At 53.9% G+C, this 14,558-nt stretch overlaps 1 protein-coding gene and 1 non-coding gene across 10 annotated transcripts; one reads left to right on the top strand and one right to left on the bottom strand.

Moving 5' to 3' along the window:
• Positions 1-866: 866 nt before the first annotated feature.
• Positions 867-7,229, bottom strand: SMUG1 (single-strand-selective monofunctional uracil-DNA glycosylase 1). Of its 9 annotated transcripts, none has more exons than XM_024736835.1 (5): positions 7,196-7,229; positions 6,466-6,541; positions 5,085-5,323; positions 3,353-3,651; positions 867-2,318 (listed from the first exon to the last, which is right to left on the bottom strand). In XM_024736835.1, exons 4-5 carry the CDS (start codon positions 3,638-3,640, stop codon positions 1,791-1,793), a joined length of 816 nt encoding a protein of 271 aa, XP_024592603.1. In that variant the 5' UTR covers positions 3,641-3,651; positions 5,085-5,323; positions 6,466-6,541; positions 7,196-7,229; the 3' UTR covers positions 867-1,790. The 9 variants fall into 9 exon arrangements, with proteins under 9 accessions (XP_024592603.1, XP_024592604.1, XP_024592597.1 ...); XM_024736836.1 differs by lacking the exon at positions 7,196-7,229 and adding an exon at positions 6,745-7,189; XM_024736829.1 differs by lacking the exon at positions 5,085-5,323 and having other exon boundaries at positions 7,196-7,227.
• Positions 7,230-9,251: 2,022 nt separating this feature from the next.
• On the top strand, positions 9,252-9,324 carry TRNAE-UUC (transfer RNA glutamic acid (anticodon UUC)). The gene has a single exon. It is a non-coding gene; the product is annotated as a tRNA-Glu (tRNA).
• The last annotated feature ends 5,234 nt before the right edge of the window (positions 9,325-14,558 follow it).

Here is a 14,558-nt window from a genome sequence, read left to right as displayed (position 1 = left end):
TGCCTCCCCTCTCTGGAGGGCAGGCTGGTATCACCTGGTTTGAAGCCCCAGCCCTCTAATCACACTGTTGGTCTTTCGGGCATGGTCAGCCCCCCGACCCAAATTTCAGCATAACCTCAAGTGTGGTCTGAGGGTCCCACCATGGACGACAAACTCCCAGCACTTGGGAAATTCTGAGGATCTAGAGGCTCCCTCCCAAGAACCAAGAATGGAGGCCATTCAAATTATTTATTATACAATGAGGGGGACACATATGAAAAATCTTATTTATTGGGCTTCCCTGGTGGCGCAGTGGTTGAGAGTCCGCCTGCCGATGCAGGGGACACGGGTTCGTGCCCCGGTCTGGGAAGATCCCACATGCCGCGGAGCGGCTGGGCCCGTGAGCCATGGCCACTGAGCCCGCGCGTCCGGAGCCTGTGCTCCGCAACGGGAGAGGCCACAACAGTGAGAGGCCCGCGTACCGCAAAAATAAATAAATAAATAAAAAATCTTATTTGAGAGCTGGAGATGACCTGTCCTAGGAGCTAGAGTCCAACCATGTGTTCCTTATTAAGCTGGTCTCTGCCCCCAACTGAATTCACTCTCCCAGTCCTTACTAAAGGGGCAGCCATTCAGCAGACGTAAGAAATGAGTCAGCTGGAGATACCAGGCTCCCATCCACCCATCACAGTGCCCCAAGTAGCAGACAAACCACTGGACAGGGCCCTAACAGAGACCCTGCAGCTTTGGTAAGGCAATTAGAGACTGTTCATACCACCCCGAGCTACCCAAGAGAACCCTTTGCAAACAGGAAGAGGTAAGAGATGGGAAAACATAAACCACCACCTTCTACACCTGACACGCAGGAGGGAAAAAGAGCCAACACAAAAGGGTTTAGGAGCTTTTAATGCTTAGACGGAAAAATCACAGGCTGGGTTTGTCATAAGCTCATTAGTCCATCTCTGGTGGGGCAAGAATCTGCCCGTCACTCAGGCTACAGGTGGAGGCCCAGACCCCTACCCCCACCCGGGTCTTTGGGTCAGAGGGGCTTCCTGTGTAGTGCAGTGCAGTGCCGTGCCTCCCCAGCGTGGGGGCAAGAAAGCTAGAAAAGGTGTAATGCGCACCCACGTGCCAGGCATTACGCAAGGCACTTTTAAGGGTTATCTCAGTCAATCCCCACACCAGCCCCACAAGGCAGGGACCCATTTTATAGATGAGGATCCTGAGGCTTGGAGAGGTCAAGCAACTTGTCCAAAGTCATAAAGTTCACAAGTCTCAAAGCTGGGATGGAAATCCAGGTCTTCTGGCCGTTCCCACGCTGCCACACTGAACTGTCTCTCTCTGACGCAGCCTCAGTCTCCCATCAGAAGTTGACTCTCAGCAGCCATGACCCACGCTTTGTCCTGGTCCCTGTGAGGCAAGGGGTGAGCTGAAGGAAGCCGTTCTAGGACGGGTGGGGATCCTGGCAGAATCTTTTCTCTAAAACGGCAAATATGACCTCGGAAGTCACTGTTCAGGTCACTCTCCGCCGAAGAGAGGCTCCAGGGAAACACTGAGGTGGAGCAGTTTGCAGGTGCTGGCTCTCTGTGGAGCTGGGTACCACAGACCAAAGAAGCAACGCTCAAAGGAAGGTGAGGCGGGCAGGAATCGGGAGGGCAAGCAGGAGTAGTGTCCGAACTGCCGCGGCAGGTCCCAGCAATCAGGGAGCCGAAGGGGACCTTGTCGCTCCAGTCCAGGAGGCACGCGGCCATCTGCTTGCCCCGAAGGACCCAGGGGACCTTGAACACATCCTGTGCAGGCCGCAGGGGCGCTCACTTCGTTAACAGCGGCAGCAGCCCCAGCTCGTTCAGTCTCTCCTTGGCCACCACCTCCCAGCCCTTGTTGGCCTGCGGGTTGCGAGGGGAGGGGTGCAGAAGCCCCTCCACCTGGACCTCGGGCATCAGGCCGGCCAGAGCTCGCCGCGCCCGCTGCTCGGCCAGGCGGCCCACGCCCACCACCAGCCTCACCCCCAGCAGCTGCACCTGCCGGCACAGGGCCGCATCACAGACCCCAAGGAGCTGTTCTCGCTGCTTGGCCGGCAGCTCGGCGGGGGTGAGGTTGCGGCCGCTGGGAGCCAGGAGGAGCAGAGGACACAGGTTGTGGACGAAACAGTGACGAAAGAAGACCTCGGGCTGTCCACAGAGGTTCCGGAAAAAGCCCCAGAACCGGGCACCACTCACCTCGGACTGAGGGCACTCCAGTCCCAGCACTGGTCGCTTGGGGTGCTCTTGGGGAGGGGTCTGCACAGGCCCCCCAACGCCCAACCAGTCCCGGACTACACTCACTTCCCCAAAGGGCACCTGTGGGGAAGGAGAGACACACCAGGGCTTCAGACTGGAGACCTGACGCCTGGGCTCTGAACCAACCAGCCCCTCTCCACCCTCCAAGAGGATCTAGCTGCACCCCACTCACCCCCCACTCCAACCACCTTCACCCAAGGGCCTGAGACAAGGATTCCTGGCCCTTGGTTTGAGCCTGTCCCTCTTTCTCCAATTGTTCGTGTGGCTTGCGGTCCAGGAGGATCTATTTGTTTGCCTCTACCCCACGAGCCTTTGGGACCAGGTACAGGAAGTGCATGGGGGATATGTGGTCCCACACAGGGCGTGGTGGGTAGCAAGGGGGACAGACAGATGGCCCGAGACAGAAAGGCGGCCAGAGCTAGAGGAGGCACAAGGACAGGGCTGACCACTGCTCTCTGGGTGCCCTCTCAGCCCCAAGCCTCAAGCTGTCGTTTCCATCGATCATCATGGATCACCTTTCAGCCCCCAGTTGGGATCAATAAAAGCGATTGAGCCTCCTGCCCTGAAGCCTCTTCCCCTCCCCCACCTGCCGAGCACCCGCACGGAGGGGCAGTCACTCATCTGGAGGTCTGAAAGGGAAGCAGGCAGGCCCTGGAGTCTGCTCTGTTCCGAAGCTCTCCTCAAGCTAAGAAGCAGAACCCGGGTTGCCGGGAAGTCCTGCATCTCTTCCCTACCCACCCCGGTCAACCAGTCTCCCCACGGACCCCATAAGTCCCGGTCCCTCTCCTGAACTCAAGCACGCTCTAGGGTGAGGGGAGATCCGGCAGGGTAAGGAAAGGATGGGGCTGGCGGAAGGAAGGGCTCTCAGAGGCAATTAGTGGACAGCTCACAGGGGAAGCGGAACTACCATTAATGTGCTTGGTTAACTAGGGGCAGCGAGGCCGGGAGAGTGTCTGAGACCACAGGAGCCAGTGTGCGGGGCGGGGGGGCCCACACACGTCCACAGCAGCGCACAGGCTCCCCACAGCACGGGCAGCCAAGCACCCACCCTGAAGCCTCCCCCTCCACCCAGCAGAGGAAGCCGACCTCTTTACCCCAGTCTGGGCCATGCCAAAGGGTCCTGGGTTCATGCCCAAGAAGAGCACTTGCTTGGGCCCCCGGCAGTAGCGGGTCACGTAGCTGCGATGCGGCTCCCACGCATACTCCACAGGATTGTAGACGATGCCCACAGGCTCAGAAAACTGCAGCTGCTTCAGCTCAGCGTTAAGCCGGAGCTCCTCCTCCAAGAAGCCCTCGGCCGAGCTTCGAGGGGAGGGCTGGGGCTCCACCAGAGCACCCCCCTCATGGAGGGGCCCCGGCGGGAAAGCCTGGGGCACAGCCATGACACTGTCACCTGGAAAAGAGATGGACAGAGGCCCCAACAGCCCCAGTCATAGCGTGGGAGGGATCCAGGCTGGCCAGGGCCCCTACTACCACTTCCTGGGCTCAGAAGAGACTGTCGGGCTTCCCTGGTGGCGCAGTGGTTGGGAGTCCGCCTGCCGATGCAGGGGACACGGGTTCGTGCCGTGGTCCGGGAAGATCCCACGTGCCGCGGAGCGGCTGGGCCCGTGAGCCATGGCCACTGAGCCTGCGCGTCCGGAGCCTGTGCTCCGCAACGGGAGAGGCCACAACAGTGAGAGGCCCGCGTACCGCAAAAAAAACAAAAAAAAAAAGTAAAAAAAGAAGAGACTGTCAGTCACCCCCAACCTCCAGGCAAGCCCTCGCTCATCTCAGCTCCTGGCAATGAAGGGCCCTTCCTCTTCTGGATTCAAGTATCCTCCCTCTTTATATATTACCTGGTGAGCACAACCCATAACCGCCAACCACCCCCCACTGCAAACCTCCTTTCCATCAGGCACAGGTTTTGAGTCACTGGTTCCTAGGCCACACCTAGGTTTTCAATAAATATTTACATGGCAAACTTTCAGCACCTAAAACAAGCCCAGCCAGGAGGGGCTGTGTCCTGGAAACCAACGTGCTAAAGGGTGGGATACAGGTGCACAGCCACAGCCCAGAGACTAATTACGGAGCTGATTACAACAGCTTCCAGGTGGTGAGCAACTGCTCCGTGCCAGGTACCCCTCACTGATGTGCACAACAGCCCCACGAGGTGGGTATTACTGTTCCCACGTTACAGGCGAGAGACTTGCCCAGGGTCACGCACTCAGCAAAGGAAGCCGGGATTTGAACCCAAACCATCTGACTCAAGGCTGTGCGCGTCACCATCCACACCCATCTCGCTTTCGACGGTTCGATCGGCCACCCTGCTAATTCTACAACCCCCCAACCCCAGCCCAGCTTCTTGCCCACGTTCAAGAATCCTCAGTGGTGAGTGAGACGATTACCAGATTCACACTAGACTCCTACAAGCTAGGTAACCCTGGCCAGAGCCTCAAGTCTCCTCACCCAAATACTAAGAAAAACAATATCCACTTAACAACATTGATATAAGAAATGGAATGAGATATTGTGTGTAAAGGGTGGCCCGGGGGAGGTAAATGGGGAAGGGAAGAGGACGAGAAAGAGGGAAGGGGGGAAGCAGGAAGAGGGAGCACCCCAGCGAGCTCTGTAACCCACAGAGGCCATTCCTTCCAATCTTCCTTCTAATCACACCCATGCAAACCCAGTGGTCCAAACTGACCTTTCCATTCACACTTTCAAAACGCCCTTCCTACCTCAACTCCGCAAACCTTGCACATGCTATTTCTACAAACCCAATTTTTCACAGACTCCTTGAGTGAAGCATGACTGTGAGTCCCTTACCCCCCCCACACATCCAAATCATACCTCCCCTTCCAGATGCAGCTCGAACTATCCCTTTGGTAAAGCCGTCCCTCTTCAGGACTCTGCACCATTTGCTGTACCTTCCCAGCCTCGCCCAACCCAAGTGCGGCTGGTGTGAGGCCTGGGAATCTGTATTTTAAACAGGCTTCTTCAAGTGATGCTGATTGTTGGTGACGGCTGAGAACCACTGCACGTCACCATGGTTAGCTGCTTCTTCGTGAATTCACACCTGGCCTCTCAGACTAGATTTAAGGCAGATCAGAGAGGAGACCCTGTTTAATTTTCCTCCATAGCTCCAAGGTCCTAGCTTTTATTAGGCAGTCAACAAACACCTGCTCAGCTGTATCCATACCATCTTTTTTCAATCCTGTTTAAAACTACCTTCTGGGAGTTCCTGGTGGCCTAGTGGTTAGGATTCCGGGCTTTCATTGCCATGGACCAGGTTCAATCCCTGATTGGGGAACTGAGATCCTGCAAGCTGTGCAACACGGCCAAAATAAATTTAAAAATAAATAAAACTACCTTCTACCCAGGAGCCTTTCCTGATGGACTCCTCTCCACTTCTACATCCTGAGTCCACTCAAGGCTCAGCTGCCTGCTTTGCCCTCTGCTTGCTTCTGAGGGCTTGCCAGGCTCTGGCATGTTTCCATCACATCTGGGCCTCCCACAGGGCAGGGACCATGGTTCTTCTCCCTCTCAACCCCTTGCCCAGGTCAAGAGTAACCTCTTCCCCGAGATGGGACCTCAAGGTTGACACAACAGCTTGACCCATCAACCTGTTCTCTGACCCTAGCCTAGAGAAAGTGGGAGAGAGAAAAAAAAAAAAATCTTAAATCAACTATACCCCAATATAAAATAAAAATTAAAAAAAAAATCAGGGCCAAACTTAGGAAATCCTTCCCTAGACTGATCTCAGAAGTCTTTAACTGATCTGTCTGGGTGGCTACCCACGGCCAATTGAACTCAAACAAAAGCTGAGAAGGGAGCTGCGGAGAACTCAATTGTCTCAGGGGCCCTTGATTTGCATCTCCCTACACAGTGCCAACAGTAGTAGGTTGGCTACTCCAAGTCTGGGACCTCTCTCAGGCCTTAAGTTGAGCCTGCCTCTGATCTTTAGGGACCCATGCTGAAGACAGCAAGGCTGGGGGTACACAAAAGAGTGACAAGGTCTTATTTTCAGTGTTCCAGAATTTCAAAGCCTGACCGGACGGCAAGAGCTGCAGGCTATGTGTCAACTGACTCAAATTCTAGTCCTGGTTTTATCTCCTAAGGTTCTCTTAAGTCATTTACCTCTCTTCTCTATGAAATAAAAATCACAAATTCCATCCAACCTACCACCAGCTGTTAACTCATTTATACTTTTCAATATTTATGAGTCTCTTACATGAGAGGCACTGTGGTAGTCTCCTGGTGGGGAAGAAGTCCAAAATGAATAAAATGTAAGCCAGGTTCATAAATGACTGTGACAAGAGAGATAAACAATTGTTATACACTGTGATTCCAGCTTTAATGTCCTGAACAAAACACCATGAAAACCCACCAAAGGAGAAACCTGGATGTCCTATCGAAAGTCACCCAGGGCCACAGACTTAAGAAAGGCAGATACTTTCTAAATGACAGTGTCATATTACATTAAGTGCGAAGGAAATGGAGGGTGACCCACCGATAAGTCTGGCCACCCAGGCTCTCTGACACTAAACCCAGCAAGTGCAGAAGGAATCCAAGACACTATCCACTCCCCTGTCCCTTGGGGGCACTCCAGGAATCCACAGGGACAATCAGCAAATCCTTAAACCAATAATGATAACAATAATAATAATGGAGCATGGACCCCGAAACAGTTCATCTCTTCTAGTTCCGAGGGGGCTGACGGCTAAGCTCCACAAGAAATCTCGACCTCCGCCCGTGGGCTCCGCCCGACGGGAAAGCCTCGTCTCCGCAGGCCTTCCGGGCGGCTCCATGGGCTCGGCTCTCCCTGCGCCGGGCGAGCCCCTGACGGAGCGAGGGGCCCCGAAACACAGACACCGCGACTCCCCGCCTGCCACCCACGGGGAGCCCGTTGGGCTCCCAGCCCGCCCCCAAAGCCCCAAGTTGCCAGACTCCCACTTCCCTACCTGGTCCAGCGCCCCATCCGGTTTCCGGTTCCTTTCCCCCGCCCCTGAGCGCGGAGGACTGTGGGAATTGTAGTCTAATTTGTTTAGGGAAGGCGATTGGCGTAGCTGCGGCCACTTCCGCCGGAAATACTAAAATTCCCGGAAGGTGTGCTAATTAGCCCTAAGTGACTCTGGGGATTGTAGTTTATTTATTTTTTTTTTTTATTTATTTTTTTTTGCGGTACGCGGGCCTCTCAGTGTTGTGGCCTCTCCCGTTGCGGAGCACAGGCTCCGGACACGCAGGTTCAGTGGCCATGGCTCACGGGCCCAGCCGCTCCGTGGCATGTGGGATCTTCCCGGACTAGGGCACGAACCCATGTCCCCTGCATCGGCAGGCGGACTCTCAACCACTGCGCCACCAGGGAAGGCCTGTAGTTTATTCTTTACAGCGGGGCTAAATCCTGCAGACTTAAGAAGTGAGAAGCCAAGCTCTGTAAGGATCTTGGAGATCCTGGATTCTAGCCGTAAAGGGCATCACCTTTCCAAAAGTTCATCCACAACACTTTTCCCAAAGGGATTGTCAATCAAGGAGCTTCAACTCTCCGCAGTCTCTCAACTCACCTGAGGGTATTAACAGTGGCTACAGACCATTTCTAGCCCTCCTTCTGCCCCAGGTATAAGAGACCTCTCCTTTGCAGCTCTCCAAGGACTGTATATAGAACATCCACGGAGGCACTTCTGGCATCTCTAACAACTCCTTAGTAATGACTTTGAGACTCTTGCATCCCCCATTACTGTCCAAACTCCTGTCTCCATGGCTTTACCATTTCAGTTCTCTCCCTACTCTGCTCTGCTGTCTACCCAGCTCTATGACCTCCCATCCTTCCCAATCCTCCCCCTCGAATACTCTGTCCAGCACACCTTCCTAGACCAATATCATGGCCTCATCTAACAGTTCATTCCATCCCACCTCCCCAACCCAATACTAATATTCAAAGCTGTCCCACTCCTAGCTTTGTTCTTGTCCTGTCTCTGGATCTGTTTCTGTGTCTTGAGTATAATATTTTCATTAGACTGTAAACACCATAAGGCCTGTTATCTTGTAGATTCCTCCCATCCCCCTGCCCTGAATACTCCAGTACAGCCATGACTGAGACCAGGGAAAGTAGTCTTCCTGCAGGTGGAGACCAATGAATCCCAGAACAGGAAGAGGTGAGAGAACAAGGATGCTACCCCTTTCCCTAGCCTCCCCTGCTCTCCTACCAGCAGACAAAAACTTAAAGGATGCAGGAGGAGCTTCAGGGAACTGTGAGCAGTGAGCCTCTGAACCACAGGTGAGAAACCACCCCTACCCTGGCAAGACTTCAGAAACTGAATTAATCATCCACCTCAACAAATTCCATTATTTCCTGAGCTTTCATTTGTGCCAGATTCTCCCTCTCTGTGTCTTTGACTCTCTCTGCCTATGTAAATGTATCTCTATCCCTAGTCTCTTGTATAGCTGTGTATCTGTGTGTCTCTCTCTCCCTCTGTGTACATCTACCTCCCTATCTCTGCTTTTTTCTCTGGAATGAGTGAAATAAGAATATCCTGGGGACTTCCCTCGTGGCGCAGCGGTAAAGAATCTGCCTGCCAATGCAGGGGACACAGGTTCGATCCCTGGTCTGGGAAGATCCCACATGCCGCAGAGGAGCCAAGCCCATGCGCCACAACAACTGAAGCCTGCGCTCTGGAGCCCGCACACCGCAACTCCTGAGCCCGCGTACTGCAACTACTGAAGCCCGCACGCCTAGAGCCCGTGCTTTGCAACAAGAGAAGCCACCGCAATGAGAAGCCTGTGCACCGCAACGAAGAGTAGCCCCCCGCTCGCTCGCCGCAACTAGAGAAAGCACGCGCACAGCAATGAAGACCCAACGCAGAAAAAAAATAAAAGAATATCCTGAACTAGCCAGGTCCCTGCTCAGGCTCCTCTATCTCCATAGATCTATGCATTTGTGTGTTTCTAAACAAAAATTAGGAGGGAAGGGGAACCACACCGGTGGTGTTATCTCATTGCTTAGGAATTCTAGGAGGGAATTCCCTGGTGGTCCAGTGGTTAGGACTTGGCGCTTTCACTGCTGTGGTCCCAGGTTCAATCCCTGGTCAGGGAACTAAGATCCCTCAAGCTGTGTGGTGCAGCCAAAAAAAAAAAAAAAAAAAAAAAAAATTCTAGGAGCCTCACCAACCCTTTGACAACCCTCCTGCCACCCCAGCCTTTGTCCCTTGCTGCCAAGCATTATCAGGTTATCATCATGGCAGTCCCCCCCCCACACTCCAAGTCTGTTTACAGGACAGTAATGAGTGAAGTGAGTGACAGGCAAGCAGAGATCCCCAGGACCCCCACCCCCAATTCCAACTTCCTGGAAGTGTTGGATAAGTTTCTGTCCCTGTAAGACAGGGACCCCAGAGATAGGGAGTCCCAACATGGGAGAAACTGAATCTTGGGCAACCCCCAGTGAGTGCCTGTAGCTGATCCCGCAGGGGCCTGGGGGCCTTCTCTGTCTCTAGTCCATGCTACTCCTCCCCACTTGGTGAGTCCCTCTCAGGGAAGATGGAGGTGAGGAGTTCTCCCGAAGTGGAGGTGATTAGAAAGAGATCCATAGACTTTCAAGAGATGGAGCCTGAGAGATGAAACTTTGGCTGGGATGGAGCCTCCCAGCCTGCCTTGTCCATGTCTTAGTCTCCTAGCCCTCTGGGAAGTCTCCAGGGGGCTGGCTGACTGGGATTTACAGATAAAGCTTGTGGGGAAGCAGCAGAAGCAGACCCAGGCTGTGGCCTGGACAGAGCCTAGAGAGTTGGGTCACTCCCTAGGGGCCAGCCAGGTCTGCGGCAGCGCCCTCAGCTGCCCACCAGCCTGCTTCTGGGGCTGGAGCCCAGGCGGGAAGGGGTTAACCTGCTGGCTTGTTTTCCTTTGGTTTCCTTGGGCTGCCTGGGCTGTATTGGGCCACGAGCGCCATCTATCGGCCTCTGGAGGTCCTAGCCCAGACTCCCAGATCACTTGGGCTTCTAGGCTGATCTGTAGCCCTTCCCCTGCCTCCAGGCTCCTAGGGGAGGGAAGGGGAGCTGTCTAGCACAGGGCTCCAGTGCAGAAAATAGATATGTGGATTGGAGAAGGTGAGGGCCATGTTTCCCACTCCCCAAGTAACAGGTATCACCCTGTTGGCTCCTGCCACCTTTGGACACCCCAAAGGGCTTCAGGTGTTTGTCTGTCAGTGTAGCCGTGTCCCTCTGCCCCACCACAGTGGGCGCTGTCTCACTTGTCCTCTCTCAGTCAGCCCAGTAAACATTCAAAGAGCATTGGAGAGGAGAGGCGATGTAGCAGAGGCCTTTAGAGTGTGATCTCTGGACTCTGACCACCTGCATTTGAATCCCAGCTCTGCCATTTACTAGTGGTGACCTGAGGCAAGTTATTTAACTTCTCTGTGCCTCAGTTAACTCAACTGTAAAATGGGATAATCATCGTAATCCAAGTCTTCTTTTGTGATAATTAAGTGACTTAATTACGTAAGGTGCTTAGTACAGGATTGGTGCTCCGTAAAGGTTAATTGTATCGCTGTTATGGCCATGTGCCAGGGTCTCAGGCAGACGCTAGTCTGAGGACCCCAGATCCAGGCCATAGAGCCACATCAGACACACAAGCATGAGGACAAGACTGGGCAACTCGTCCCTGGAGATTTCCACAAAAACAGTGACCCATATGAGCTAGGTTTGGGGGCTGGAAGCTCAGGATTGCGAGGAAAGTGGTTTCAGGCCTCCAAGGTCAGCAGGAGATGGGATGAGGGGAAGCTGTAGGAAGGAAGGGCATTAAGGAAGAGACATTAACAAGCCCTTAAAAGGACCTTGAATTAGGGAAGTGGCGAGGAGTCCCTGATGCATGGGGCAAGCAAGAACCACTGCATCCCAAAGACATGTCCTCCTTGGTAAAGTCTCAGAAGTCTCAGATTTGATCAGGCTCCCCACGCCTCCAAAGATACATCATATCACAGCCGCAGCCCAGAGCTCCGTGGGGACTTAACCCTCAATGTCTCTCCCCAGGGCTGGTGGGGAGGGGATTCATAAATGGAGAAAGCTATCTGTAAGTCCTGCAGGTCCCGCTCCCACCTCCTTCCTATACCTGGAGAACCAGGGGAGGTAGGCTGTGAATTCATGCATTTGTTTCTTTCTTTTTTTAAAAAAAATAAATTTATTTATTTATCTATTTTTGGCTGCATTGGGTCTTCGTTACTGCGCGCGGGCTTTTCTCTAGTTGTGGCAAAGGGGGGCTACTCTTTGTTGCGGTGCGCGGGATTCCCACTGCGGTGGCTTCTCTTGTTGCGGAGCACGGGCTCTAGGCGTGTGGGCTTCAGTAGTTGTGGCACGTGGGCTCCAGAGCACAGGCTCAGTAGTTGTGGTGCATGGGCTTAGTTGCTCCGCAGCATGTGGGATCTTCTCTGACCAGGGCTTGAACCCGTGTCCCCTGCATTGGCAGGCGGATTCTCAACCACCATGCCACCAGGGAAGCCCCATTCCATTTATTTCTTAACAGGTTCAGGCATCTCCCTGCCTCTGTCTTCTGTATCTCTGCCTTCATCTACCTTACCGGGAAATGGGTACGTAGGATTCTTCTCCAAGGGGCGAGAGTGAGGTGCAGAATGACGCCTTCTCAGTTAAGGCAGAAATGCAGAGCCAGCGGGGCCCCCGTCCCAGCCTTACCACCCCACTGCCGCCTCCTCAGCCCAGAGGCAGCACAGACCAGCTTTATGGATTGGTGGCCTTTACTTAGCTGGAGGCAGGCGACAGCTTCCAAAGTCTCTCCAACTCAGGTGTTCTCCCTCTCCTGGGGCCTGGACGCCTGGGTCCCCAGGAGAGGAGCGGGGACTGGCTGGATGGGCTGATTTGCATCGCTTGCTTGGGAAGCAATTATCGGAGGAGCTGTCAGCTCAGCGAAGCGCTCTCCTCGCTAATCGGATTTCACCAGAGCCTGGGGCTTGGGGGGGCTGAGTAATTTGGCTTGATGCAGTGGTGGGAGATGTCGGGGCCAGGAGGCCGGACAATCTGTCTGAGTGGTGTTAGAGTTGTCCAGAGCAATTATCCTGAAGGGACCACACAGATATCAGACAGACAGACAGCCAAGTGGACTCGTCTGATAGCTAGGTCCTGCAGCAGGAGGATGAAAGTTACACTTCGGGCCGAGTGGGAGGTGCATCTCCCACAGATGGAGCCAAGTTAAGCAACTGAGAAGTCAAGATGAGTCTGGAAGAGGGTCCAAGTAGCCAAGTGGGAAGAGGACCCAAGAACCCCAGCCTCCAGCCTACCCACCACCCAGGCCCTCCCCTTCCCTGCCCCGCTCTGCCAGCAAACCGGCCCCAGAGCAGGGACCTGACCAAGGCTGAGTCTTCCCAGCCCAGCTCCTCCCCCTACAGTGTTTCCAGACCACACTTTCCCTGCCCCTGCCTCTGCCTCTGGCTCTGTCACTTGTCTTCTCTGGTCCCTGCAGCCTTCTACCTGCCCCCTCCTTCCCACCCACGCTGCCACACTCCATCTCTCCCCACGTTTTGCAGTGGACTGCTGACCCCTCTCCCTGCCTCTGTCCTCCATCCCATACCTTTCAGAGTAGCGACGAGGCTGATAACAAGAACGAACCTTTACTGAGCGTTCCTTCTAGATGAGACGGCACCCTAAGAACTTCATGTGGAGTCTCCCGTCTAATCTTCACACTAACACCGCGAGGGACATGCTCTCGTGTCTGCGTGTAGTGACGAGGACACTGCCGCTGACCCAAATTCCTAAAGGAGGGACCTCACCTGAGCTTGGCATCCCAAGCTACCAGGGCAGCCCTGGCATGTGGTTCATGTACAATAAATCTCTATTTACTGAATTCATGATTGAATGAATGATTTACCCTCTCCTCTACTTCCGGCTGACCTCCAGCCGGGTAACATCCACATCCCGGGAGTGGCCTCTCAGCTCTCTTGTGTCCTGACCCCCCCCTTCCCTCACCATCACAGCTTAACCTCCCTCACACCTCTCCACACATTCTGTGCTCCCACACGTCAGAGAGCTTGACTCCCTCATCCTCTCCTGCCTTTGCGCCATGGCCCATCTTGCCCCCCTCACCTGGAACATTCTTCCCTCCCCATCTCTGTCACTGAATACATTCTACCCATTCCCCAAGGCTCACATCAGATGCCACCTCCCCCTGCAAGCATTCCCTGATCCTCCCTTTGCTTGTACCTCCCTGGTGACCCTTGTCACCAGCTGTTCAGTTTCACTTATTGCTAAAATACTTATGAACCTTGCTAGACTGTATATTTTGAGAGATCAATCTTTAGTCTTCTCTCTTCTGAGCACAGGCCCACTGCCTTGTACCAAGTAAGTATTCAATAAATACCTACTGAAAAGATGAATATCTGTTCTCTATTTTTATCTCATTCAGAGATGCTCTTACGGTGGGCTGAAAGCATCACCAAGCTTTCAAAGAACCTCGGAGTTGAGGGTCTGGCACTTACCAGCAGTGTGACCTTAGGAAGTTCATCACCTCTCTGAACCTTGGGCCGGCCATTTCGTTCTTCACCTAGAAGAGAGGATGCCAATGCCTTACCTCGCAGGACGTGTGAGGCATCCTCATCTTATCCACGTACCTGTCTCTGAGCTGTGGGGATCTGTCTCTTTCCATCTTTCTGCCTCACTGCTGAGCTTCTGCCTCTCAGACTCCCATCAATTCGGGTGCATAGCCCAGGAGTCCTACCACTCAGCTCCCTCACTGTCACTCAGGCATGTCGATTTTCCTGATGCTACCATTCCCAACGGGGAGAGGGAGTGGTCTCGCCTTTTCCCAGGGAGCCCAGAGGGACCAGCCTCACCTTGGCTTCCTCTCCCGCTTAGCAAGCGAGACCTTGTGTTCTCCCTCTGAAAATATTAATAATAAAGAAACAAGGCACTGGGCATGGAACTGGATGCAAATTGGCCCCAATTCTCAGTCCAAGGAAGAGAATGCCAGAGCTATGGACTCAGAGAAATCCTGTGCTCATTTGCATGTCATTTGCATTGTATTTACATGTGATCAATTTCATGTTCAAATGCGCAATCCTCCCTCCCCAGTTTTCCCCACCCAGGGTCCCCTCAGTCCCTCAAGGACCCACTTGCCCAACACCCAAAATAGATTCCTCGGGTCTTATCCCCCAGTTCAGGAGGGCCATCCCTGCCTGTCCCCTCCCGCCCTGAGCCGGGCGGGCACAGCAGACAGCAAGCACGCCTCTCAGCAAATCCCAGCCCCATTCAGCCTCGTGATTAATGGTGCTGCCCTCCCCATGAACCTGCCTTTAATACTGAGGAAGTTATGAAACATCTATACATCAGCAGCTCC

Source organism: Neophocaena asiaeorientalis, unplaced genomic scaffold, assembly GCF_003031525.2.
Source record: "Neophocaena asiaeorientalis asiaeorientalis breed wild unplaced genomic scaffold, Neophocaena_asiaeorientalis_V1.1 scaffold134, whole genome shotgun sequence".
In the NCBI taxonomy this organism is placed as follows: Eukaryota; Metazoa; Chordata; class Mammalia; order Artiodactyla; family Phocoenidae; genus Neophocaena; species Neophocaena asiaeorientalis.
Note: the sequence above shows the minus strand (reverse complement) of the source record. Positions and strands in the feature narration are given on the sequence as shown.